At 47.2% G+C, this 24,253-nt stretch overlaps 1 protein-coding gene across 2 annotated transcripts; it reads left to right on the top strand.

Moving 5' to 3' along the window:
- Positions 1–1,765: 1,765 nt before the first annotated feature.
- CIPC (CLOCK interacting pacemaker) lies at positions 1,766–20,764 on the top strand. Of its 2 annotated transcripts, XM_028100719.2 has the most exons (5): positions 1,811–1,854; positions 3,416–3,493; positions 7,806–7,996; positions 13,685–13,854; positions 17,195–20,764. In XM_028100719.2, the coding sequence occupies exons 3-5, from the start codon at positions 7,861–7,863 to the stop codon at positions 18,062–18,064; spliced, it is 1,176 nt and encodes a 391-aa protein (XP_027956520.1). In that variant the 5' UTR covers positions 1,811–1,854; positions 3,416–3,493; positions 7,806–7,860; the 3' UTR covers positions 18,065–20,764. The 2 variants fall into 2 exon arrangements, with proteins under 2 accessions (XP_027956514.1, XP_027956520.1); XM_028100713.2 differs by lacking the exon at positions 3,416–3,493 and having other exon boundaries at positions 1,766–1,854.
- The last annotated feature ends 3,489 nt before the right edge of the window (positions 20,765–24,253 follow it).

Raw genomic sequence — 24,253 nt, 5'->3', positions numbered from 1 at the left:
CATTGTAAATCCAACTTTTATCTGTCCTTCTTAAAGTTGTACCTTTTGCTCTCTTCCTTCTCCAACAACAAACAAAAAACAACTGAAGGCTATTTTTTTCTTCCTTGATTTTATTAATTAGATTATGTTCAGAAACCTCTGGCATTTGCCACATTCTCATATAGTTTATTACAGCATGTCCTTCCCATATCAGATTCTAAGATATCTGAAGATAAAGACGGTTTTATTCTGCCCCCAAAAAGCAATATGGTTAATGGTTAAGATCTTGGACTTAGTATAGTTTTGCATCTCATGAGCATAAACCTCAATGCTCTCATCTATCAACTACAAATGATACTAGCGCCAACCTCATAAATTTGCAGAAGCATGGTAAGAGAATGCATGTAAAGCTGACTGGCTCTTAATTACTTGATAATTGTTAACTATTGTTTTCACTCCCTCCATCCCCTCAACAAAAACTTTACATGCTGTAGGCATTCAATTATTATTTGTTGGTGGGGCTTATGCTAATACATTCATATGCAATAATACATTAGCATTATCTGTGTCTAGAGGACTAACGTGATTAACCATGACCTGGCAGCGCTTACAAAGGCTTGGATTACCAACACAGGGCGATTTCCCCATCCCGTGATCTAGATCAGCGCGGCTGAATGAATACAATTCTGTATGTTGGCCACGTGCTATAGTCTGCGCTGTCCAGTAAGGTAGCCGTTGGCTATATGTGGTCACTGAGGGTTTAAAATGCGGCTACTGCAAATGAGAAACTGAAATTTTGTTAATTAGTTCAGTACCCCCTAGTGGTTAGTGGCTACTGGACTGGACAGGGCAGCTCTAGAACTTGCCTCCACGTGTCGGTCTCTTTAAATTCACTTGAGAAGGACTTTTATTCTAACCTAATTAGTAACCCTCACTGATCGAATGCAAGAGAATTGATCCCCAACCCCTTTTTCTTTAGCTATTACAGGTGTGCTCATTGTGACACTTCACCAAAAGCTGGCAGGAGAGACGGTATCCATATAAAACCCAGCAGCTCGGACAGTCGCACGGGACAAAGGGAGTCATGCATCAAAGAACGTGAAACCGTCCAAAAGAAATATTGCGTCCCTGCCTCGTGAAGGGTGCCTGGAGAGGTAGCCGGGAACGCCAGCCAACCGCCGCGACACGCGTGGCAAAAACGTGAGCCGCGCGCGCGGGGCGCTGGGGCACGCCTCCGCCAGGCCCAGACCGCGGCGAGGGTGCCCGCCTGCCCTCCCACGCCGGACGCCACGCCCCGGCTTCACGTGCACGTCAGCAGGCCTGTCCCGGTCCCCAACCCTAAGAGTGTCCCTGCGCACAGACCGAGAGAGCCAAACCCGGCTAATCACCCGCTCCCGCAGGAGAATCACGCCTCCTGCCCAGTTTGCTAGAAGCCCGCCCACCCGTTGCTCCTCAAAACCCCGCCTCGGAGCCGTGCCCCCGCGGCTCTTCGCTCAAGGTCCCCTGTACAAAATGGCGGCGATTCCGGAGAACCAACCATAGAGACGCCCGCCTTCCGCGGAGAGAGCGCAGGCCCTTTAGGGACGTCGGCACCTCCCTGAGAGGCGTGCCCGCCTCGCCTTCCGGTGGCGGGGGGTCTTCTAGGAGAACCTCGACAGTCTCCATGGTGCCGGCTCGTCCGAGCCGAGTCACGTGTCCGGAGAACGCCGCCGCGGAGGCGGAGGGAGGAGAAATGGGCGGGAGGCCGGAGCAGGGGGCGGGGGGAATAGCTTGAGACCCGGCGCCGACGGGGTTGTCATGGAGCCGCGGGGCCGGGCTCGCGCATGCGTCGCCTGACCCGCGGGGCCGGTCGTGGAGAGGCGACCTCGGCCCTAGGTGAGAGAGGGAGGGCTGGGCCCGGGGGCAGAGGGTTCGCGCGGGGAGTGTGGGGAAAGGAGGCAGGCGTAGGGGAGGGGAGGGACGCGACGTAGGCAAGAGAGAGGACCGGACTTTCGGGGGACAGTGGGCCAAATGGTGGCAGCAGGAGGTGGTGCGTCTGTTCCCCTTTTAGTTGGTTTCTTTTGCTGGAGGGGCGCGGCTGCGTGGGAGAGGGGATCGCGGGAGACTGGGGGCTGTGTGTGGGGAGGGGACTTGTATGGACAGCGAGTGAGGTGTGCAGTCAGGGCGGGTGGGCCCCGGACTAGCCCTGCTGGGCGTCCAGGCAGCGGCGGCGAGCCCGCAGGCCTTCAGGGCTCTGAGCAGAGGGGCAGGGAATGGGCAGGTGAATGGGAGCAGGGCTGGTAACCCGGTGAGGGTCCTGGGCCTCCAGTTAGGGGGTGGGCATAGTGCCCCGTTCTGGGCGCAGGACGCAGGTGTGCTGTCTTTTGCAGAGACCTGCTGTCACCCATTTGGCTGGTTATTTCTCCTGGGTGGCCAGCTTGCCAGGTATGGTGCCAGGGCGTGGGGAGGTGGGGGAGAAGGTGCGCAGTGCCAAGTAAGGAGTTAGTGGTTAGTGGGTGGGTTTCGGGGACTTCTGAGCCAGGCCCAGGGCTCAGGCCGCAGCCAGGCTCCCTGTTATTGCCCAAGTCCTGGCAATACACATTGCCTGGGCGTTTGCCCTGGGAGTCTGGTGGTATGCCAGTCACAGCATGGTCCTAGGGTCTGCCCAGTTCTGCCCTGCTGAGCTGGCAGGCTGGTGGATGCCTGGAGGGTGCTCCTGCTGCCTGGCACAGATGCAGCGTGGGCTGGTGCGAATGGGGAGGTGGGCACTGTTACTGTGAACCCTTCTGGAAGCTGGGGATTTGGAGAATTTCACTAATCTTATCTCTTTGGAAAAGGAGAATGAAGGGAGCCATATCTGGTTCCAAACAGAGGACATTGTATGGAATCGGGGTTCAGGATCTTTGACATAAATTTGAAGCCAAGTTGGAGAATGGAAATGGAGACGAAGAGGAAAACTAATATTTGAGATTTAGGTTGGGGCGAGGTGTCCTCCCTCTGTTAAAGCACACAGACATTTCCCCAGAATGGTATCTCCCATATGGAGACCAAGACAAAATGACTTGAAGGAAAAGCTAGTAATGTATTTCTAATTCTAACTGGGATTACTCATGATTTTCTGGGTGGTAAGGTCTTAATTTTTATGGCCTTGTGCTTTTTTGTATTTAAACCTCTGCTTGGACTTTCACCTCACACCTCTGTCCATGCACGCATGTTATCCACGTGATACAGTTTTAAAGGGAACTTGAGCTCTTGGGAAAGTTGCCAAGTGTCTATAAAAGGAAAGATCTGAGGGGCATTTCAAGATCCTTTCCTTGTAAACCTTGGGTCTCCCTTTTATCATAAGCCTAAATCTCCATAAAGATTGTGGATTAGACAACCTTTAATTCGGTTGGTGGATTTATCCCTGAGGTTTCACCTTAAAATAAGGGGTAAATGAGATACCTGTTTCCTGCAGGAGACCAGACCCGGAAGTTAGATCTTGAGATGACCATGGTGTTTGGAAATGCACAGTCTTGACCTTCAAGCTGTTCAGGTATTTCGGTGACAGCTAAGCTGCGAGGCTGTCAGCAGGACGCAGCAGGACAGAAGATTTGTTGGAATGTATTATTCTCTTGAGCACCTCACACATTAGTTGTGGGGGGTTGAGGTTGCAAAGATGAAAAAAAAAAAAACCACAAAACCCAATTCTTGAGGTTGAGGAGACAGATAACCAGACTGTAATGTAAGGAGTGTAAAAATAGAGAAGAGCCAAGTGCTGTGGAGCACTTGTTAAAATTTTATGTTATGCCTATTTATATAAACTTCTATATTTATTGATTCACTTTCCAGTATGAGTTTTATGTGTACTATTCCCTCTGGGAACGTTCTGGACAATGTGTCATGTGTGCACCTAGAAGAGGCCCAATTAGGTCGATTCTGACAGTCTGGGGGAACTTAAGTTGGAGCCCTTTTAGCAGAGAGTCAGGCATGTGAGGAGCTCAGATGTTTGTAAAGCAGGGTTAGTGGTTTCCAGTCTGTGCCAGGAAGCAGGAGATGGTGCGCTGGGTAAGAGCTTAGTAACCCAATTTCAACCGCTAGTCAGCTTATGAGCATCTACCTTGATTGTAAAATAATATTGAGGAGGAAAAACAATCTTGAGGTTTTCAGACTGCCATTTGCATGGCCCTGGCTTTGAGAGCAGTGGTGGTAAATGCCATCACTGTGTGCTTTTCTGCTGTCCTGGGCCTCATAGGGTGTTGTGCAGGAGTGGGTCTGTTGTTTACTGGCTAATTGATGTCCCCAGGGCCACTCCCAGGAAGGCAGTGCCTCTCTTCTCAGAGAAGAGAGGTCAAGGTGTGATGATGTAGACTTTCGTTGTCCATCCCACCTTCCTAAGACATTAAGGCTTTCTGTTGCTGAAAAAGAACTTTACTTCGGACAGAGGCTTTCATATTTTTAGCCACTTTCACATCCAAAGTAGTCCGTTTGCTGTTCTAAAGTGGATTATGCGTTCTTTATTTCCAACTGCCACCAGTTCTCTAGGATTTAACATTTTTGCATCTGTTCTCCTTTTAACCTATTAGTCAACATTTGTGTTTTGATTCCACAATTATGCACCTTCTCAATGAGCCAGAACTCCTGTGTATCTTCTGTACTTCCGTTGACCACACTTTAGTAACAGTAGCAAGACCTTTTTTGTTGTCTTATCAAAAGGACTGTAGACTAAATTGGGATGCTTTATCTAAAATACCTGTAAAATAATTCACATCTAGTAAGGTAATGTGAAAACTTTGCCAAGCGCTCAATTAGTTGCAACTAACATGAGCTACCTTCCTGATCTAAATCAACAGCAGGGTCAGACTTTCTTAAGTCTGATTGCCCATCCACAAGCTACACCTCCTTCCATTTTGAAGAAGCTTCCTGTTCCCTTTCGATGGTATTACTTCAGGAAAATGTGAAACTATGCACATTTGTTGGGTTCCATACAGAAGGATCCTGATTTAATGAGACATACAGTTCTACATTTTGGGCTCCTTTTTAAACTGGATTATTCATGCTGTCCAATTTCATAGCCACCCAATAGAGATGCTGCTTTTCCATCGTGCTGTGCAAGATGGGACAGTGCCATTGTTTATCTTTTATGCACATAGGACTTACTTGTGACCAAGAGTGCTTGGTTTGACATGGATTGAATGGGAGAAGCCAGTCCCCTTGAATGAGTTAGATAGGATACAAAATAATTTTTACTTGCAGTTGTGTTTAAAATTCAGTCTCGTTCAGATAAGTTCCCTTTAAGTCCACTTCTACTGAATGCAAAAGTATGAGCAAGAGGGTTGCTAAAGGATGCTTGTGAACATCCTTGTCTTAATTTTATCTTGAATTGCTCCTCTGCTTCTGGAGTAGTTGATGTTCTTCACTATATCCACTGCTGGAGAAGTGTTCAGACTTGGCATTTCAGGGTATTCCAGATACAGTGCCCTTTGGCAGGGAGCTCATGTTCCTCTCCACTCCACTCCACAGAAGGACAAATGGATGGAGTTGCAAGTCGACTGTGAATTAAAACCTCACCAGGCATTGCTTGTACCTAGTATCTTTGTGTATTCATGCTGCTGTAACAAAACAGCACAGACTGGGCAGCTCATAAAGAACAAAAATGTATTTCTCAACGGTTCTAGAAGCTGGAAATCCAAGGTCGGGGGCCAGCACAGTCGTCTTCTGGGTTACAGAGCGTTCACTGTCCTCTGGTGGAAGGGGCAAGGGGTCTCTCTGGAGTCTCCTTGATAATGCATTCATCCCATTCACGAGGGCTCCACTCTCATGATTTAAGCACCTCTCAAAGGCCCCCCCTCCTAATACCATCCTCTCTGGGGGTTAGGATTCCAACATAAGAATTTGGGGAGGGGGGACACAAACATTCAGACCACAGCACCTGCCCACTTGTCATCGTCATTGCCATTTTCCCTGTTCTCTTTATGCCTGCAGTAGCCTTTGTGTTCTTACCATGCCATCCTTACCACTGCCATTCCATAGGGACTCCAATGGCCTTGTTAAAATATCTGGAATGTTCTCAGCCTCTGCCAGCTCTTTGAAGGGTTCATTTGTCTCTATTTTGCACTGTTAGCCAAGCCCTGGATCTGCTGTGGACTCGTGTGTCACTGGGGCAAGTCTAGGCTTCTTTAGCTTCTCTGGGCTCCTGACTTGTACATGTGACAGTCTCTCCAGCATCTCCACTTGGATGACCCACAGTCACTTCTCTCTACATAGCCAAGACCGGACCGGCCTAGCCATGCCACCCAGTCCCTCTGTGCCCTCTTGGGCTGCCTAGCCTCGGAAGTGGTCCCACCATCTCCCTCCCAGCATGCAATCACCAAACCCCATCAAGTCTTCCTTCTAAATATATCTCCAATCTGTTCCCTTCTCTCCATCCCCACTGCCACCACTTTAATTCACCTGGGCTACTGCGGTAGTATCCAAATGATCTCAATGCCTCTCTTTCCTCTCTCCATTTTAACCTCAGTCCAGCCTCCAGAATGCTTCGAAAATGCTTATAAGCATTTTCGTCTGGCCCCCACCAGTCCCTCTAGGCGCAAGTGCATGGGGGGCTTTCTACCCCCCTGCACCGTGCTCTGGTCTCCCTGGCCTCTCAACTCTTTGAATGTGTCAGATTCTTTGCTCCTTTAGGGCCTTCATAGGGCCACGTCCCACTCATCCCCCTTCCCCTGGCTGACTCCTCTGGATCCCAGCTACATGTCACTTCCTCAGGAAAGCCTTCCCTTGCCCAGTACCTCCCACCCCAGACTGTTAGCCCCTCCCCTTCACAGCTGATATAAAAAATAGTGGTTAAGTGAGGCACCTGCGGTGGCTCAGTCGGTTAAGTGTCTGCCTTCAGCTCAGGTCATGATCCCGGGTCCTAGGATCAAGCCCCACATCGGGCTCCCTGCTCAGCTGCCCCACAGAGAGCCTGCTTCTCCCTCTCCCTTTGCCCCTCCCCCCCACTCATTTTCCCTCTCTCTTTATCAAAATTAATAAAGTCTTTTAAAAAAAGTGATTAAGTAGTTGTATGATTACTTGATTAGTGTCTGTCTGGCTCTCTAGACGATAAGCTCCAGCCAGGTAGCGACCATGTCTGTTCTGTGCACTTTGTATTGGTCCTAGCACAATGCCTGCTTCATAGTGGGCACTGGATAACTATTTCTAAATGACTGAGTGTCACTTAACCTGAGCCTCAACTTCCTCCTCTATAAAATGGAAGAGCAACTGAGGAGGATATTTACAGCAGTAACGTGTGTGGACTTGTACAGAATCAAAGCACAATTATACATGGTCTTATTTGTGCAGAAAAGTTCTTTTTAAGCCAAAATGTAGCCTGCACATACGAGGAGTTGTGTTTACTCTGTTCAGTAGTACCTCATCCAAAGAAGTGAAAGGTTAATTTGAGCAACTCTCCTGTGGGAGGTGGCACCAAGTCTGGAGCCTGCCAGTGCATGCTGGGAAGGCAAGCCTTGTCCAAGATGGGCATCACCTCTCCTCTCAACCCTGGGGAGCAGGGTGGGGGGAGTTACCCCTTCCAAAAAGCCTAATCAAGTGTGCCTTTGTTAGCAGTTTACAAAGCTTCCACTAAGCGTGGTTTGTGTGCCCTGAATTTGTAATGGAATTTGAGGGCAGGAGAGGACAGTGAACCTCCTTTTGGGTGGAAACCATTCTCCTGTATAGCAAACTTGAAGCCCGTATAAGTGGAGGCCTCTGAGAAAATACGGAGGAAGTGGGTGAGGCCAGCGTTCTCTGCCCTCACTTTTCTCACCACCTGGATCACCTGTGTCAGCTCTCCAGGCACTGTCTTCTTACGTAATTGTTGTTTTTCCCAGGGCAATTCAGATGAAAGGAGGACCATTGATGAATCTGCTTGCAGCCCAGTAAAACATGGAGAGGAAAAACCCGTCCAGAGAGAGCCCCAGAAGACTCTCGGCCAAACTGGGCAAAGGCACGGAGATGAAGAAGGCGGCTCGTCAATTCGGCATGGCAGCTGCTGAGTCAGATAAGGACTCTGGATTTTCAGGTTAAAAATACCGTATTCCTTCCACATTGCAATGAATGATTTGCCTGAAAAGTGTCCTCCCTAAAACTCATTTGTGTGATAAATGTGGGAAGCTTTCATGTACAGGATAAATAACTATCTGATCTCTTAAAATGGTAATTCTGGTGCCGTATGCTGGGCTACCCATCAGAGTCATTGGGGGTTAGTTCTGAAGGGGTGATCTGCCATCTTTTTTCAACTCAGACTCTCTCAACTTTAAATCTTAACATGTCCAACTACTGCAAGTGATGACTGGAAAAAAAAATATTTAAATACTCACAATTCTGTTGTCTTAGCTCCTTTTTCATAGGAATAGCTACATTGCGGGAAAAAAAGTACTACTGCGTGGTGTCACCGTGTAGCAAATGAAAAACAAAAGTAGTATATAATTTAAGGTAACTGTTTTCGCTAAGAAAGTAATTTTGCCATGTCTAAAAACATTTCCCCCCACAACCCATCCCTGCCAGGATCTGTGTATTCTGTATTTGGATGGAGACCCCCCAGTATACTTCCAAACTGGAGACCCTATTAGAGACAAGCAAGTAGAATGGTTTTAGGTTTCCTCACTAGTTTGTTTTAAACCTTATCTGAAAGGGCGAGCTTCCTACACAGCGAATGTTTTATTGTGCTGGGCACTTGTATTTCGAGGTTTGAGGGTAATGGCTTAAATATGGCTCTAGTGTCAACATCTTTGGCCAAGAGGACACAGAAAGATGATGCCAGGGGATTCTGGCTGGGTCAGCATCCAGGAGGTAGAGCCCCTCTCCTAGAGGAAGATGTATGTTATCCAGCTTCACAGAGACTAATCAATCCATCTTGTTGATTTATTAATTTATAGTATAAAATGCAGCTGTTAGGAAAATTAGAACTCTCATCCCTAGACTGGTGTGTTTTCTCCCTGTAGGCATACTGCATGAGAAGCCAAATTAAAAATAGATTGTTGCTCAGAGAGGAACAGAGTAACAACTGATCGAAGGATTAGAAAAAGGACAGTCCAGGGAAGGAGGGCCAGCTTATTAGCCCTTTGGGTTTTTCTTCTCTCTCAGCATTGTTTCCCAGGCTTGACTCATCATAAGGCTCACCTGAGATTCTTTTTTTAAAAATACCGATCACTACCACCCAGGTATGTCCTGATTCCCCTGAGGTCATCAGTTGCTAAAGGAATCTCATCAGTGTTACTCATTTAATTAGCAGAATGGCTTTTCAAGCTCCCAAGGGAGTTGGAGTACCTACTGAATAATAATAATGATGTTAACATTTACATAGAATTTACCATATAAGTTCTCTGTAACCGGTGGCTGGTTGGCAAGCCAGCCCCTGATGTATAATGTCTGCCGGTTTCCATGATACATACACTCTCACCAGGACCAATTAATTTCAAGCTACTTATACGATGTTACCAAATGTGGGGATGGGAAGATTGGGGAATTAGAAAAGATGTATACCGTTAGTCTGAATGAGCTGGGAGGAACCAGCCGCAACACATCGTGGCATGAATCATGCTAAGTAGTTCACATAAAATAAATCATAACAACTATCCTGTAAGAAAGTAACTATTATGTTCCCCATTTTACAGATGAGGAAATTGAGGCATAGAAAGATTACATGATTTCCAGGGTGTCTGGGTGGCTTAGTCGTTAAACGTCCAACTCTTGATTTTGGCTCAAGTCACGATCTGAGAGTCCTGGGATTGAGCCCTGCTTTAAGCCCCGCCTCAGGCTCTGCTTAGCATAGAGTTGGCTTGTCCCTCTCCCTCTCCTCCTTCCCCTGCATGCGCTCATGCACACACACTCTCTCTACGATAAATAAAAAAATAACATCTTTTAAAAATTAAAAAAAATTTTTTTTTTTTAAATACATAATTTCTAAGATCAGGTAACTGGTCAATGGTAGAGCTGGAATTTGAATCCAGGGATGTGTGATTCCAGAGGCCCTACCTTTCGACACTATAGCCCAGTACTTAGTGGCAAGGTCTGATGAAATTCTTGAGTCAGCCAAATCCACCTCATCTATTCATTTATTCATTCAATAATTGATCAGGAGTAGCCAGTGATGAGGAATACACTTTGTCTGAGATGCTCACAGTTGCTACACTGGAGTGAAAATATTCTGTGCAGGGACTAAAACCTACGTGGACGCTTGAGTGGCTCAGTTGGTTAAGTGTCTGCCTTCAGCTTGGGTCATGATCTCAGGGTGCTGGGATCGAGTCCCGCATCCGGCTCCCTGCTCAGCGAGGAGTCTGCTTCTCCCTCTCCCCTCTGCCCCTCCCCCTGCTCGTGCTTCCCTCCCTCGAGCGCACTCTCTTTTTCAAACAAGTAAATGAAATCTTTAAAAAATATAAAACAAAATAAACCTACATTTGGTGCAGCTATCCACACTTCTTGGTGTTCTATAAGACAGCCACAAGATTCCCTTGCTTTGGCATTCCATATATACTGACCTTTGGCCCAAATTCATCAGGGACTGGGCTGAGATTATGGTTGAAGTTTGGGGGGGGGGCACGTGGATACCTGTGCAGTTCCTGTTATCTGAATATTGCCGTGGATTGAGCTAAGGTTATTCCATATTCCAGCCAGACTTTTATTGGTTAGGATGGTGTATGAGTTTGCTAGGACTGCCATAACAGTATCACAAACCGGATGACTGAAACAGCACATTTGTCATCTCACAGTTCTAGAGGCTAGAAGTCTGAGATCAAGGTGTGGGCAGGGTTCATTCTCTGAGGGAGAATTAAAAAGAAAAAAAAATACTGATCACAAGAAAATGTAATCTCCTGGAGATTACGATAGTGAAGGTCTCGGGGAGGGCCTGAAAGATGGGTTTTACCGCTTTTTACACGTGTCTCTGGTGATTTCTGTGATCAGACTGGTTTGGGAAACATTGTAGGCCTAATGGCTCTTTTTTTTCTTTTAGTATCATGTTTGTTTTTCATCTCTTTTTCATATCATGAAGGTAATACGTGCTCATTGTAGAAGCTTCGAAATTTAGGAACATGCAAAGAAGAACTAAACATCCGTAATCCTACCACCGATTATTGCCAGGATATTGACATTAACATCTGCCTTCCAACAACCTCAGCCTTGTCAGGCCACATGTTTTGTAGTATGTCCCAAAGTCTGGATAGTTTTTCTGATAGTTGCCTTATTCTCTATGTCAAAGCACTTTAAGGAGCATTATGTTGTTCAGACATAAGGTGGGATTAAAAATCATCGTTATGCCCCAGAAAGTGGCCCCAGTGAATGCCTCCGGCCTCTCCTGGGCCACGTGCCAGGGAGTGAGTTCATCAGTTCCCCAAGTTACCATTCCAGTTACCTTGGAGCGTGATGGGATTTGTAAAACCAAGGTAGTTTTTCCCATTTGAATTATTTTCCCAGCTTTATGTTTTGAAAAATTTCAAATATACACAAAACGGAACGAACATCACAGATGTCTTTTGTTCAGATCCACTGAGTAATACCATTTTGCCCTATTGCTTTATCTCTCTACACCTACACACCTCTTTCTGTTCACACACATATCTTTATATAAACATATATAGTTCAGTACGAATTTTCTAAAGAAATAACATTCTTCTGTATAATTACAACAGTGTCATAACCAAGAATTTTCACATTGATGTAGTTATTAATTAGCCACAGTCCATATTCAGATTTTCCCCATTGTCTCAATATTGTCCTTTATAACTGTTTATCTTTTTGTCAATGTGTTTGTTTTGGATCCAGGATGCAGTTGAGGATTGTGTGCGTTTCATTTAGTTGTCCTTTTTAGTCTGAGTCAGTCTAGAACAGCATCTTCATCTTTCCTTGCCTTTTCCTTCCTTCCCTTCTTCCCTTTGTTTTCTTTAACAACAGTGACATTTTTGAATGAATTAGGCCTGTTGTTTTGTAGACTGTCTCACTCTCTGGATTTTTCTGGTAGTTTCCCCATATTAGAATCAGGATAAGCATTTTTTTCTTTACCAGAGTACTACACTCTTGATGTTACGTCTTTCCCATAGCAGCACATAACGAGACTCCAAAGTTTGTCTGTTCTTGGTGATGCCCTCCCTGGCTGGTCATGTGGTTAAGGTAGTGTGTAAACATATAGGAGATTTATTTATTGTAAAAGTACCCTTTTCTCCTTGTAATTAGTACATAGTTTATGGGATGATACTTTGACACTGCGTAACTATCCTGTTTCCCAAAAACTCTTGACCAGTGGTTTTAGCAACCACTGATGTTCCTTGCCTGAATCAATTACTACATCCTTGGCTTAAAAATGGTGATCCGATTTATCACTCCTTGTACACTTTATTAGCTGACAGTCTTCTGTACAGCAGGGTACCACTGTGGATTCATGGAATTCTTTTGTAATTCATTTCCTATGTAATTGTCCCAAATTTGGCCAGTGGGAACTCCTTCTAGATAGTACTGTGTTTTTTCGACTTTGACCCCATTTGTGTTTGAGCACTTCCTTGTTTTCTGGGACAGTAAGATGTCCAGGCTCATCATGTACTTTTCACTGCCAAGGATTTGAATTGAACTCAGCTGTTTCTCCAAGGATCTGTTTTTCTTTTTGTGCAGAATGGCGTTTAGAAACAAGATCCATGTGCTAGGCATGCATATTGCTTCTCAGGTCCTTTGTCTCTGGCCCTGGTTCTTCACTAGAGGTGCACATTCGGAATCCTTGTGCTTTGTGAAAATCCACTTGCCTGGGCACCAGATAAGTCATTCAGTAGATTGAGGGGAGGCCCCCAACATCTGTAAATTCTAAAAAACATCACTAGAGATTCTGATTAAATGCAAGTGTTGACAGTTACACTCATTTAAATTATAGTCACATTTCCGTCCTGCCTCAGCCAAATTACTCAGATTCTTGATGAGCATTTAGTGTATTCCCAGACTCCTCGCTAGCAGGATTAGAGCAGTCTCTTGGTTTACTCTAGGAGGTAGCTAATTAAGTCCTTTTTGTATGGATTTCACATCGGGCAACCTCATTTTCTTTACCTCGGAGAGTATCTTTCTATCTCCCATTGTGCAGGATCCCCAAGAGGCACACTCAGTGTGCATTTAGGATACCAACACCTCCTTTGTTGGAGGTGTTGGGTGGAGGTGGCTAACAGACACATTTTAAATTTCAGCTTTGATGAACTTATCCAGAATTGTGCAATTAGAAAATTTAGGATGGAGCTATTTAAATTTCAGCATGGATATAAGTTTTGAGGTTTACATAAGGTTGGTTTTGTTTTTATTATTATATCTTGAGATATAATAATAAGCCTCTAAAGGTCTTAATCCTGCCCCAGTCACACACACACTCCCCTCCTGTCTCAGCAGCAGATTCTTGAAAGTAATGATCTAACTTTGAAACCTTCCACCTGTTTCTCCTGTAGGCTGGTGATGATTACTTTCACATAAACCCTAACTGATGCAAGCTTTTGTCTGTAATAGAGTTAGAAAGGAAGTCTGCTGTCCTAGGGCAGTGATTTGTAATCTTTTGGGGCTAGGAGGGGTCATGTGTGGATTCCATTGAGAATACAATGAAAGCTAAAGACCCATTCAGAAAAATTCACAAAAATGTATATCACAAATGTTGCATTCCATTTTGAGAAGTCTGTTAACTCCTTAGAAGGTCTGCTTAGGAGCCCCTAGCCTAGATCCTATGCGAACTGACCATTCTTCTGCCCAGCAGATGGGAGCTCAGAGTGTCTGAGCTCGGCCGAGCAGATGGAGTCCGAGGACATGCTGAGTGCCTTAGGCTGGAGCCGAGAAGATAGGCCAAGGCAGAACTCCAAGACTGCGGGCAGTGCCTTCCCCACGCTGTCACCGATGGTTGTCATGAAGAATGTGCTGGTCAAACAGGTGAGGAGGACTACTGTCTCCTGATGTGTCTGCACATTAAAGTTTCTGAGCTCCCTGTGTACAGTGCCTCTCCCTCTCCATCAAGGAGGATTTTAGAAGCAGACCACTGGAACCACACTGATGTGTGCTTCTGTCCTGGGGACAGTGTTTTCAGAAGGACTGTGATAATCATGACCCGTGTTCCCATTTTCCAGACAGTAGGACTACTTTATTTCTGTATTCCTGGTTTGTCCATAGGGACCCCAGAATTCTTTGTCACGTATAAAGGAACAAAGTAAAAATGTTGTAACTTCCTCAGTGCATTCTAACATATGGCAGAACTGAGGGTAGAAACAAAAGAATCTCTTTTTAATTTGAGTTGCCCTTAAATTGAGAGATGTAGGATGTATTTACTTGTTTGAGCAGGAGAGGCAATTTCCATGTTCTCTCAAAGCCATGTCATTAGTGAGAAAGCAGCTCTTTGGTTTGGGTATGGCTATCCCAGTAGAGTCCACACAGCATTGTTGTGGAATTGAAAAGTACCCTGTTTGGGGCTTTATTACATAACTATGCATATGACATGACTATTGTCTGGATATGAAAGAAAAGAAGATTTAGAAATGAAAGTGTAAGCTCAGCCCAGTGCTTGAAACAGAGAATTCAATCACATTAACTTGGCTAAAGAACATTTAATCTTACCCTTCTTTGCTCAAAAGCATTATCAGTTCCCATGTGGGTCCACTGATGAGGCTGCTTGCAGCTGGTGAAGTTGGAGATCTGGCTTTGTGTTGTTGACCTTCCCACCTTAGGTGGAAGAACCTGGCGAGAGCCTGACAGGAAACCCTAGGATCTGAACTGTTTACCTCGTTCTTACAGAGGAACACAAACTGATTGTCACCAAGGCAACCTAGTGACTTGGGGGAAAGAATTAAGAATTTGAAGATTTTTTTCCTTGGCAGATCACATCTCAGCTGGAAGCATACATAGTTGTCCTTAGTGAGACAAATAGAGGAAATAAAGACATGAGATGGATCCCACATGAGATTGTCCAGGCCCCCCCCCCAGTGCCGCTTGCTTCTGGTTTGGTTGTTTTTCCTCCGGCCTCTTTTTGTCCCCGCCTTCCTCTCCTGCTCCCTTCTGGCTCTTTCTTGTGTGCCTGTCTGTGTTTATGTGCCTTCTTTGTGGTAGGCGAGACTGGCAGCTCCTGAGGGCTGGAGGAGTGAGTAGGCTTTTCCAGCAGAGCGTCATTCTTCAGGACAAAGACCTCCAGGAAGGAAGGCTGCTGGGCTCGATCAGGAGCTTGGAGGCTCGGGGCGAGGCAGGCTGACCTAAGAGGAGCAGTCTAGGAGTTTTGTTTTGTGTTTTCAGACATGCTTGAATCCAGCACATGCCAAAATTAAAATAATTTGTACACTTAAAAAAAAAATCTGCGTATTGTGTAATGTCTTGATTATTGCTGCTTGCTTTTAGTCATTTTTGTTGTGAGGGTCTGATTCCCTCCCTGCCACCAGACCATGTGATCTTGCACATCATTACTTAGCCACCGTGGACTTCAGTTTGCTCATCTTTAACATGAAAGCTTTTTGTGAAATGATTCTGAGATCCTATCCAAGCCGAAAATCTTGTCCCGTGTTCCCTCAGATGATTTCAATGTGAATAATACATTGTCGAATCTAATTAGAACAAATAAGCTAAGTATCTATGAAGGCAGTGAGCATACAGCCGCATTAGGAAGAACGATCCACTGAAATCATCTTGGGAGAGTAATGAGTTAGACAGTTTGTGGATCTCTTTGCCTCCTAGGTCTTGTCCTTATGGCATAAGTGACTAGGGGGATAGCGTGAAGTTTTGCTCCTGACTGAGTGGGCTAGGCTGATCTCTACTTCAAAAGACCTCTAATTTTGGACCTCTGACAAGGAAATGTGGTGCTAGGCCTGGTACTGCTTGCTTAGGCACACCCCAGGGTATGTTCAAACACCAACTGGGCTCCAGAATGGACTCTCTGGGTCATCCTAGCCTTTGTACAGATGAACTGTAGTTGAACTTGGCCTAAAGTTCCTAGCCAGGCATCCAAGAAGCTGAAATGTCTGCAACATGGTGTGCAGATATGGGAAGACAGTCCATAGCTTTCTTCAGATAAATCAAATGGCCCCACCACAGGTAAGAGCCTCCATCGGGTTCTCTCTTCCTAGCCTCATCTATACCCATATCTTTGGGACTGAGTCAGAACTGGACTGGCTTTTTTTTTTTTTTTAAGATTTTATTATTTATTTGACAGAGAGACAGCGAGAGAGGGAACACAAGCAGGGGGAGTGGGAGAGGGAGAAGCAGGCTTCCCGCCCAGCAGGGAGCCCAATGCGGGGCTCAGTCCCAGGACTCTGGGATCATGACCTGAGCCGAAGGCAGATGCTTAACGACTGAGCCACCCAGGTGCCCCAAGCCATGCCCTTCTTTATTAGACTTCCATCTGAATCAGTATTTTAAGAATAAAAATGTACAATCGAGGGGTAACATAACAAAAGCTGAGTAGTGAATGGTTAGGATGGATTTTAGAGTCAAACCGAGGATGGAATCCTAGCTCCATCACTTAGTAGCTCAGAGGCTTAAAGCGAGTTATTTCCACTTTCTGAGCCTCTATTTCTTATATATGAGCAGAAACAGTAACTCGGCCTGGGTATTAGCGAGGTGAGATGAGAGCACCCACATAAATGGCCACACGCAGTGCCCCTGCCTACGTAGTGAGCACCGCGGAGGCACCGTTCTCTTGAATGGCTTACTGGTGACCGGGCGGCCCCAACAATATGTATCTCTCGAATCCAAAGTCATTTTCAGGTGCAAGAGGTCCCAGATGTAACTAAATGAAGACAGACTTTGGTGTGAAGACATATTTATAGTCTTGAGATGATCACCTTTTATGTCAGGACATCGCACTATCCATATTTTCATTGCCTCAGTTGTGACCTTAACCCTGTCATTACTTCCCCTGCCTACGATCTCTCTCTGAGGGCTAGCACTTGAATGAAAATGATAGAGTTCCTTCAGTTTTCCCTTAAGAAAGGTAAACACACACACACACATACACACACACCCCACCCAAACCACACACACACACACACACACACACACACCCCACCCAAACCACACACACACACACACACACACATACACACCACCCAAACCACACACACACACACACACACACACACACACACACACACACGGGTTTTCAGGCCGCTTTTCCGTCACGTTCGTGAGGAGGGCTAGCGCGCCAGTGAGGCAAGCTCCGCGGTGGCCGGGAGCTCCCCGCGCTTCCCCTCTTGGCAGGTCACGGCAGCGTGCTGCTCTTCTCCTTTGTTCGCAGGGCAGCAGCTCATCCCAGCTCCAGTCGTGGACCGTCCAGCCCTCCTTCGAGGTGATCTCGGCGCAGCCGCAGCTGCTGTTCCTTCACCCACCCGCGCCGCCTCCCGCGAGCCCGTGTCACGCCGGTGAGAAGAAGTCGGACTCCAGGAACTACCTGCCCATTCTAAATTCTTACACCAAAATCGCCCCCCACCCAGGCAAAAGGGGCCTCTCCGTCAGCACAGAAGCAAGAGGAGACAGCGGGATGCAGAAGAAAGTCTGTGCCGAGAGACTGGGGCCGAGCCTGTCTTCCAGGGAGCCCGCCAAGCCCGGCGCCGCGCCCCCCAGCCCGCCGGCGCCCGCACCGCCCGGCGCCCAGCGGGCCGAGGACTCCGCTCCGCAGGGCGTGCCCTCCCTGGCGGCGGGCGGAAGTCCACAGACTCTTCAGCCGGTGTCCAGCAGCCACGTGGCTAAAGCCCCCAGCCTGACCTTCGCTTCCCCCGCCAGTCCCGTCTGCGCGTCGGACAGCACGCCGCCCGGCGGCGAGAGCAGCTCCCCGCTCTCGCCCCTGTGGGCGGCCGGGCGCCTCTGCCGCAGCCCCGAGCTCTTCGAAGAGCGGCGGCAGAGCAAGCACAGGCGCTTTCACAATACCCTGCTCGTCCTGCACAGGTCCGGTCTGCTGGAGATCACGCTGAAAACCAAGGAGTTGATTCGTCAGAACCAGGCGACTCAGGTGGAGCTAGACCAGCTGAAGGAGCAGACCCGGCTGTTCATCGAGGCCACCAAGAGCAGGGCTCCTCAGGCCTGGGCCAGGCTGCAGGCCTCTTTAACCTCGGGGTCTAGGCATAGCGGCAGTGACCTGGAAGCATTCTCCGACCACCCAGACATGTAACCCAGGAGGCTTTTGCTGTCACTTGAGCGGTTCTTTTTAACACTTTGGCTGTTTCTACTCCTGTTTCCCAAAGCTTATGTAAGAGCTTTTCCTTCTACACTTAAACTGTTGGGCAGTTCACTTAGGAAGCCACATGCCCATACCCGGCCGCTGTCTTAACCTGTGGTCTGTGCACAGTTTACATACGTCCCTGTCCCTCTGAGGACCTCAGATTCGGAGCGCCCTCGGGGCCCCTTTCCTCAGCCTGCAGGCACTTAGATGGGTCGCGGGGCCAAGCAGGAGAGATGGTTGTGTGGGGCTCTTGTGGCTGTCACCTCCCACCGTCCCACGCACTCACTGCGATCAAGGGTACAGTGACGGGGAGGAGCACACAGAGTGACACCTGTCAAACCAGGGAGTAGGTGACAGAAGGATCCCTTTGTGGAGCTTCCCTTGAATGTCTTAGTCACAGAGAGAAAGAGGAGGCGTCTTGCGTTCCACAAGGCATCGTGCCATCTGGGCAAACGCTAAAATGCCTCGGGCACAGGTTGGGCCGAGGGTGCAAGCGCTTAAGCATGTGACGCTCTGTCTTCCTAAACTGGAAAGTCGAGGCGGGAGGGTCGCACCATTGAACTCTTTCACTCTAATCACAAGCCAGATTGCTCCTCACTTAAACTGGTAGGCAAAATACTTCAGATTTGTAAAGTATGGAATGGATTCAGTACCATCTGGAATTATAATTGCTGAATTGCTTTTTTGACTTAGACTCTGAAGAAAGTAGACATGGCCAGCATCTCTTGGTTGGGAGTTTGGAGGAGTCTGGAAATGTATGCTTCCCGCCCCCCCCCCCCGCCCCTTCTTTTGAAACAATGCAACCTGTTTTATGTGTGAACATCTCAAAAGAGAGCTTTGTGGCTTCTGAGAATGTACGTAAATTAACTCTCTGCTGCCACCTTTTTATCCCCTTTTGTTTTTGTAAAAGAGGAAAGGAGTGATCACTAAGCTTGACCCACTTTGAATTAAAACCATCCTGAGGTCATGACATTGAAGTGCCCAAAACGTTGGAAACCATTCTTCGTACCGATTTTCTTTGCCTCTCCAAAGTTTTCATTTGTTGCATGTCACAGTGACGTGGAGCACTTGCGGGGCAGAGTCTTCTGTGTTTCCTTTGTGCGTTGGATGTCGGCAGCAAAGCCAGAGGTGTAGGGTTGGTTGTTTGAAGCTCATCTAGAAATGGAGGGTGTGATACAATGTCCAGATGATACCGATTCTTTGAGCTTCATGGTAAAGGTAAATGGAATTTCTAAGTAGTATCATTTCCGACTTTTTATCTCATTTAAAAATTTCATCCTCTTGAAAATCTCTGTGCAAATTACCTTAATAAGAAATCCTGTATGACCAGCTTCACCTTTTCTACAAAGAAAGATGTTCTGGAAGTTTCACCAGGGCCAGAAGCTAATGCTCACATTTACCTGGTAGTTATAACTGTCACATAGTTTTTAAATTTCAAGGCTTCAGATTGCCCTCACTTTGCTATTAAACATGTATGATTTAGATATGACCAATTTAGAAAGAGCTTGGTAAAATCTCTGCACTCTCCTGATCAGTGCAGAATTATTACCTGCAATTTGCTTTCTGAAGGAGTTTCAAAATCCCAACAAATGTGTCTTTAAGCAGACTCTCAGCTCCTTTGAATATTCTCCTCTTGGCCCACTCCATTTGCCTCCCCTCAATCCGTGTGGTACTACAACAGTTCTGCTCTGCGCACCATGCTAGGAAGCTTCCTTTTTGGCAGAACGTATTTGGCAGCAAAGCTACTGAGACAGGTGCACTCAGAACAGCCTGGGCGCCAGTCATGAGTCTTACTGAGTGTCAAAAATCTGAACATACTTGCTGAGAACCAAATTTATTCCATCGGAAAAACCCTCTGTGGAGCTATCACCCTCTTGGACTCTTCTTCCTAGATTAAGATTGGCATTTCCCTTCCTGTTATGGTAAAAGATGATGAAAGCCACCATTGATCTGCACTGCTGAGTGGCAGGGGAAGCAGCACCTCCCCGGCTTCTCTCTGATTGTGTGACTTCGTGCTGGAAGTCTCTCTAGGCTGTTAGCATGGGTGTTCTTTCCCTCGTGGAGCTGTAAGCAGATGAAGCCAACTAGGGAAGCTAGTTCTTGGAAGAAGAGGTCCACTGAGGCTCCCAGACATTAGGGGCCAGACGCCAGATCGGCACATGGAGGAACCTCGGAGTAGACCAGAAGGATCTCTGGTGGTTGCACAAGGCTGTAAGTAGTGATGGTCTTAGTGGGCATGATTTGATCTGGTATGAAGTACTGCGGCAGAGCTGCCGTCTTCTGCAAGTGAGAAGCAATTCTTAGTTCAGACCAACACTTAAAGAAAACTTACTGGCAGATTTTGTTGGCAGGGGTGAGACATGTCTAGAAAAAGCTGCTGATGGAACTGGTTATGGGAACGGAGTTTAATAACATTTGTAATTTATTACACTCATGGCTTTTTATTGATTATAGTATTATCTGACTTTACTATGATTCCTGCAACAGAAAAGTAACTCTCGTGCATATATTGAAGTGTTTTTCCTGCTATGAATTCTTTAGGGTAGAGATTTATTTACCAAATGTGAATTCTTTTGAGGAAATATGAAGTTTTGTAGAAATTGACTGTGAAATGTCAGAGAAAAATAAAAGTCACTTACTTGAAAACTACTTTGCCTTTCTGCTTTATAAGTGCTTGAAAATGCTAAGTGAAATCTAGAGTAAGTACAGTCAACCCTTGAATAGCATGGGTTTGAAGGGCTCTACTTCTCTGTGGATATTTTTTGATAAAGGACGGTATAGCGCTGCACATGTTGCTTCCTTATGGTTTTCATAACCTTTCCTCCAACTATGTCATTGTAAGAATACAGCGTATCATACATAGAACATATAAAATAGGTGTTACTCAACTGTTTATGCTACTGGTAAGGCTTCTGGTCAACAGTAGGCTTTTAGTATTTAAGGTTTTGGGGAATCCAAACCTGTATGTGGATTTTCAACTGTGCGCCGGGTGGGGGGTGGGGTGGTTCGGCAACCCAAAGCCCCATGTTGTTCAAGGCTGAACTGTATTTGAATTAAGTTTCAAACATATGTACTCAGGTCACTTGGGAATGTTGGGATTAGATACTGAACCAGTGTGAACTTGAAATGCAGGCAATTTTAAGGCAAATGAATAGTCCAGTGTTCCCTGGCATTTTGGAGGTTTACATTGGGTAGGTTGGGAGGACTAAGAGATTCAATCCAATGGTTTCTTTCTTCTGATCTGACACTTTCACAAATGTCAAAACTACGGTTGTCTGCTGGTATAAACTAATGCCACATTAAATGAAGTTCTTCCTACCACGGAGGTCCTTAGCAAGTACAACTCCAGGCTCCCTCCGTGCCTCTCAGAGTAGATTCTCATGCTCTGCTCTTCCCTGCTCCCCAAGGCCAGTCCAACCGCCCCTCCCAATTTTTAAGACGCTGGAAAGATAAAAGCTTATTCTCATGTAAAGGCCCAGAGGGTTGCCGGAGTCTAATTCACACAGCATTCTTTCTTTCTTTTTTTAAAAGATTTTATTTATTTGACAGAGACACAGCGAGAAAGGGAACACAAGCAGGGGGAGTGGGAGAGGGAGAAGCAGGCTTCCCGCAGAGCAGGCAGCCCGGTGTGGGGCTCGATCCCAGGACCTTGGGATCATGACCCGAGCCGAAGGCAGACGCTTAACGACTGAGCCACCCCGGTGCCCTTCACAGCATTATTTCTGTCCTACACAATTTTCTAAGCAACTTTAGAATGTATGGCTGTACGACCACTTAAATGAAATGTCAAGATAGCTAGAGAGGGCCCCTCCTGAAATCGAGAAACATCTTCCCATAAGAAGTGGTATCCAAGAGAGGCAGACCACACAGAGTGGATCTTTGAGAGATTAAAGTGAACGGGGTTATTTGAGTTGTGGCCCCGGCCCCTTGGCCTGATTCCTGTACAGGGAAATACTTGTGCACCTAGGACGCCTGTTTGATCCACCCTGTGGATGGTTATCACGGCAGATCGTAGCCTCGTGCAACGGGGTCTAAAGACGTGCACGCACCTGTCCCCTCGGTTACCCATAAACTGGGTGGCTTTGGGTAAGTCACTGAGCCTCTCTTGCCATCACTCCTGGCTGAATAACGAAGGATAGGAACTCATTCTCCCCACGATTCTTCCCAGCCTTCGCCATTTGAAAGATCCCTAGCTGTGTTACAGGTGAGCCATAAAATTAACAGATTTAAAACATCCTGGGGTGTCTACAAAGTAGGTCCCTGGTGCTCTGGCAAGATGATTTTAAAATGTTCCGTCGGATTTTTAACTTCTATGTGGCTCAAAGGGAAGCATTTTGTCGGTCCACACTGGTTTTGCCTTTCTTGAGATTGTCTGGTTGCAGCTAACATGAATTTGCCAATTCCCATATCACAGCCTGCTCTCAAAGAGTTAATGAGCCCCATAGGAGATTCGTTTGGGGTTAAATCAAATCAAGTCCTTCCTAGTCAGTCATCGGCAAACAGCTGCCTCCTTTCATCTGAACTGAAGGATAACTGGTTGTGTATGTCGGAGGGCATGTCAGTGAGCTTGCATTTCAGTCCAGACACCCTCCTCCCCCCCGCCTGGCTAGAGAGGATGCTTCTGCGACTGTTAGAAGGTTGACTTAACACTGCGTTCGAGGTACACGGTCACAGACCATGTAAATGAGGTCCTGCTTTCTGAGGGCTTTGTTCTGGTCCCAGCCTTCCGGGAACCACTAGCAAGCACGCGGAAAGAGAGGCGGGGCTGAGGTCCGCCTGGAGGGGGGAAAGGGGCAGCCGGAAGCAGTCTTTATCTCTGCAACCTGTTTCCTTTATCATAGGAGGGGGTGATCCCTGCTGTCCCCTTGGCATCCTGAGACTACGGTGAGGTGAGGAACAGTGATGCCTCCGAAGTTTTAAAAGTTTTAAAACCGCTCCACACAGCGAGCCAGCCCCCTTGCACGCACACCCAGCAACCCGTCACGGGTTGTCATTTGCTTGGAATGACGAAGACTGTCTTCTACCAAAATCTCATTTCCAACTAAGGGGAAGACAGCAAATATGAACCCAGCCTTTGACTGGTTTCCCGGAAGGGGGCATCCTGTGGGTCCTTGGTGTCCTGTGACCGCTCTCGCTTCTTCCACTCGGAGTTCCTGCTCGGTTCTTGGAGCACGTGGCATCCCCCCACCCCCTCGCTGACGGACGGTTATGCAAGCCATTAGAGAATTGCTTGGAGGAAGAGTCTGTACGGCTCTTGCTTCAAATTACGGCAGCTGGAGAAGGCGAGCAAGAGAGAGAAGCCTGTGGAGTAGGAAGTTAATGCAGCAAGTGGGTTGGAAGCCTTTAGGAAAGGAAGGGGGGGCCTGAAACCTGGAAGCAGGATCCCGCGGCCTGCCTGCGGGAATGAGGAGCGTTCGGAGCGGCTGGAGAGCGTGAGTGAAAAGAGCGGCCTTCAGTTTTCTGATCTTTCTCTCAGGAATTGCAGGGACTTGGAGGAGGGCTCGCTACTTCTGGTAGCAGTCTCTGTAACAGATGGGCGTCTGTTTTCCGGACCCTCCCCCAAAAGCCTTTGACCTCTGTGGGGCCAACGGGAGCCCTTGGCCTGGAGCCCGCCCTCCATTTGGGGCTAGGAGCATGGCAGCTCAGGGTCCAGGCTGAGAAACCACGAGCGGAGACTACCTGTAGATGGCAAAACCCTACGAATCCCGACGCTATCTGGGTTGCAATCACCCATCTTCAGCCATCCCTTATACAAATTCGTAACCTGTCCCAAAGTTAAGGGGAGAGAAGACACTTAAAGATGCCCACACACACAAAAAAAAAGTTGCACCCTCAGTGGGCCCTGAATCAAACTTGACAAAGGCGGGAAAGCCTGGTTCCTGGAGGCCCAGGGGTCCTAGCCAGTGCTTAATTCCGGCTCCCGTCTGTTCTCCGGCAAGGCTTCCGGGCTTCTTGCTTGTCACCGGGCTACTCAGGAAATGCAAATGAGTGTTCACTTAAGCAACACACATAGAGGAAAGGCAGTGAACCACCAAAACCAACATCCCAGGGCCCCCCCCCCCCGCTGACCGCCAAGTTCAGGCGTGGTGTAGACAGCGGCTTTCACTGACGGTTTTCACGCTCCTGCGGGCCGAGGGG

Source organism: Eumetopias jubatus, unplaced genomic scaffold (genome assembly GCF_037043125.1).
Source record: "Eumetopias jubatus isolate StellerSeaLion01/CBP00866 unplaced genomic scaffold, mEumJub1_p1.0 scaffold_7, whole genome shotgun sequence".
Taxonomy (NCBI): Eukaryota; Metazoa; Chordata; class Mammalia; order Carnivora; family Otariidae; genus Eumetopias; species Eumetopias jubatus.
Note: the sequence above shows the minus strand (reverse complement) of the source record. Positions and strands in the feature narration are given on the sequence as shown.

What these genes read in the sequence shown, in the direction of transcription:
- CIPC (XM_028100713.2), top strand. Translation starts at nt 7,861, where the DNA reads ATGGAGAGGAAAAACCCGTCCAGAGAGAGCCCCAGAAGACTCTCGGCC. An exon ending in TAAGGACTCTGGATTTTCAG is followed by an intron (nt 7,997 to 13,684) that starts GTTAAAAATACC and finishes TCTGCCCAGCAG; the next exon opens with ATGGGAGCTCAGAGTGTCTG. An exon ending in AGAATGTGCTGGTCAAACAG is followed by an intron (nt 13,855 to 17,194) that starts GTGAGGAGGACT and finishes CTTTGTTCGCAG; the next exon opens with GGCAGCAGCTCATCCCAGCT.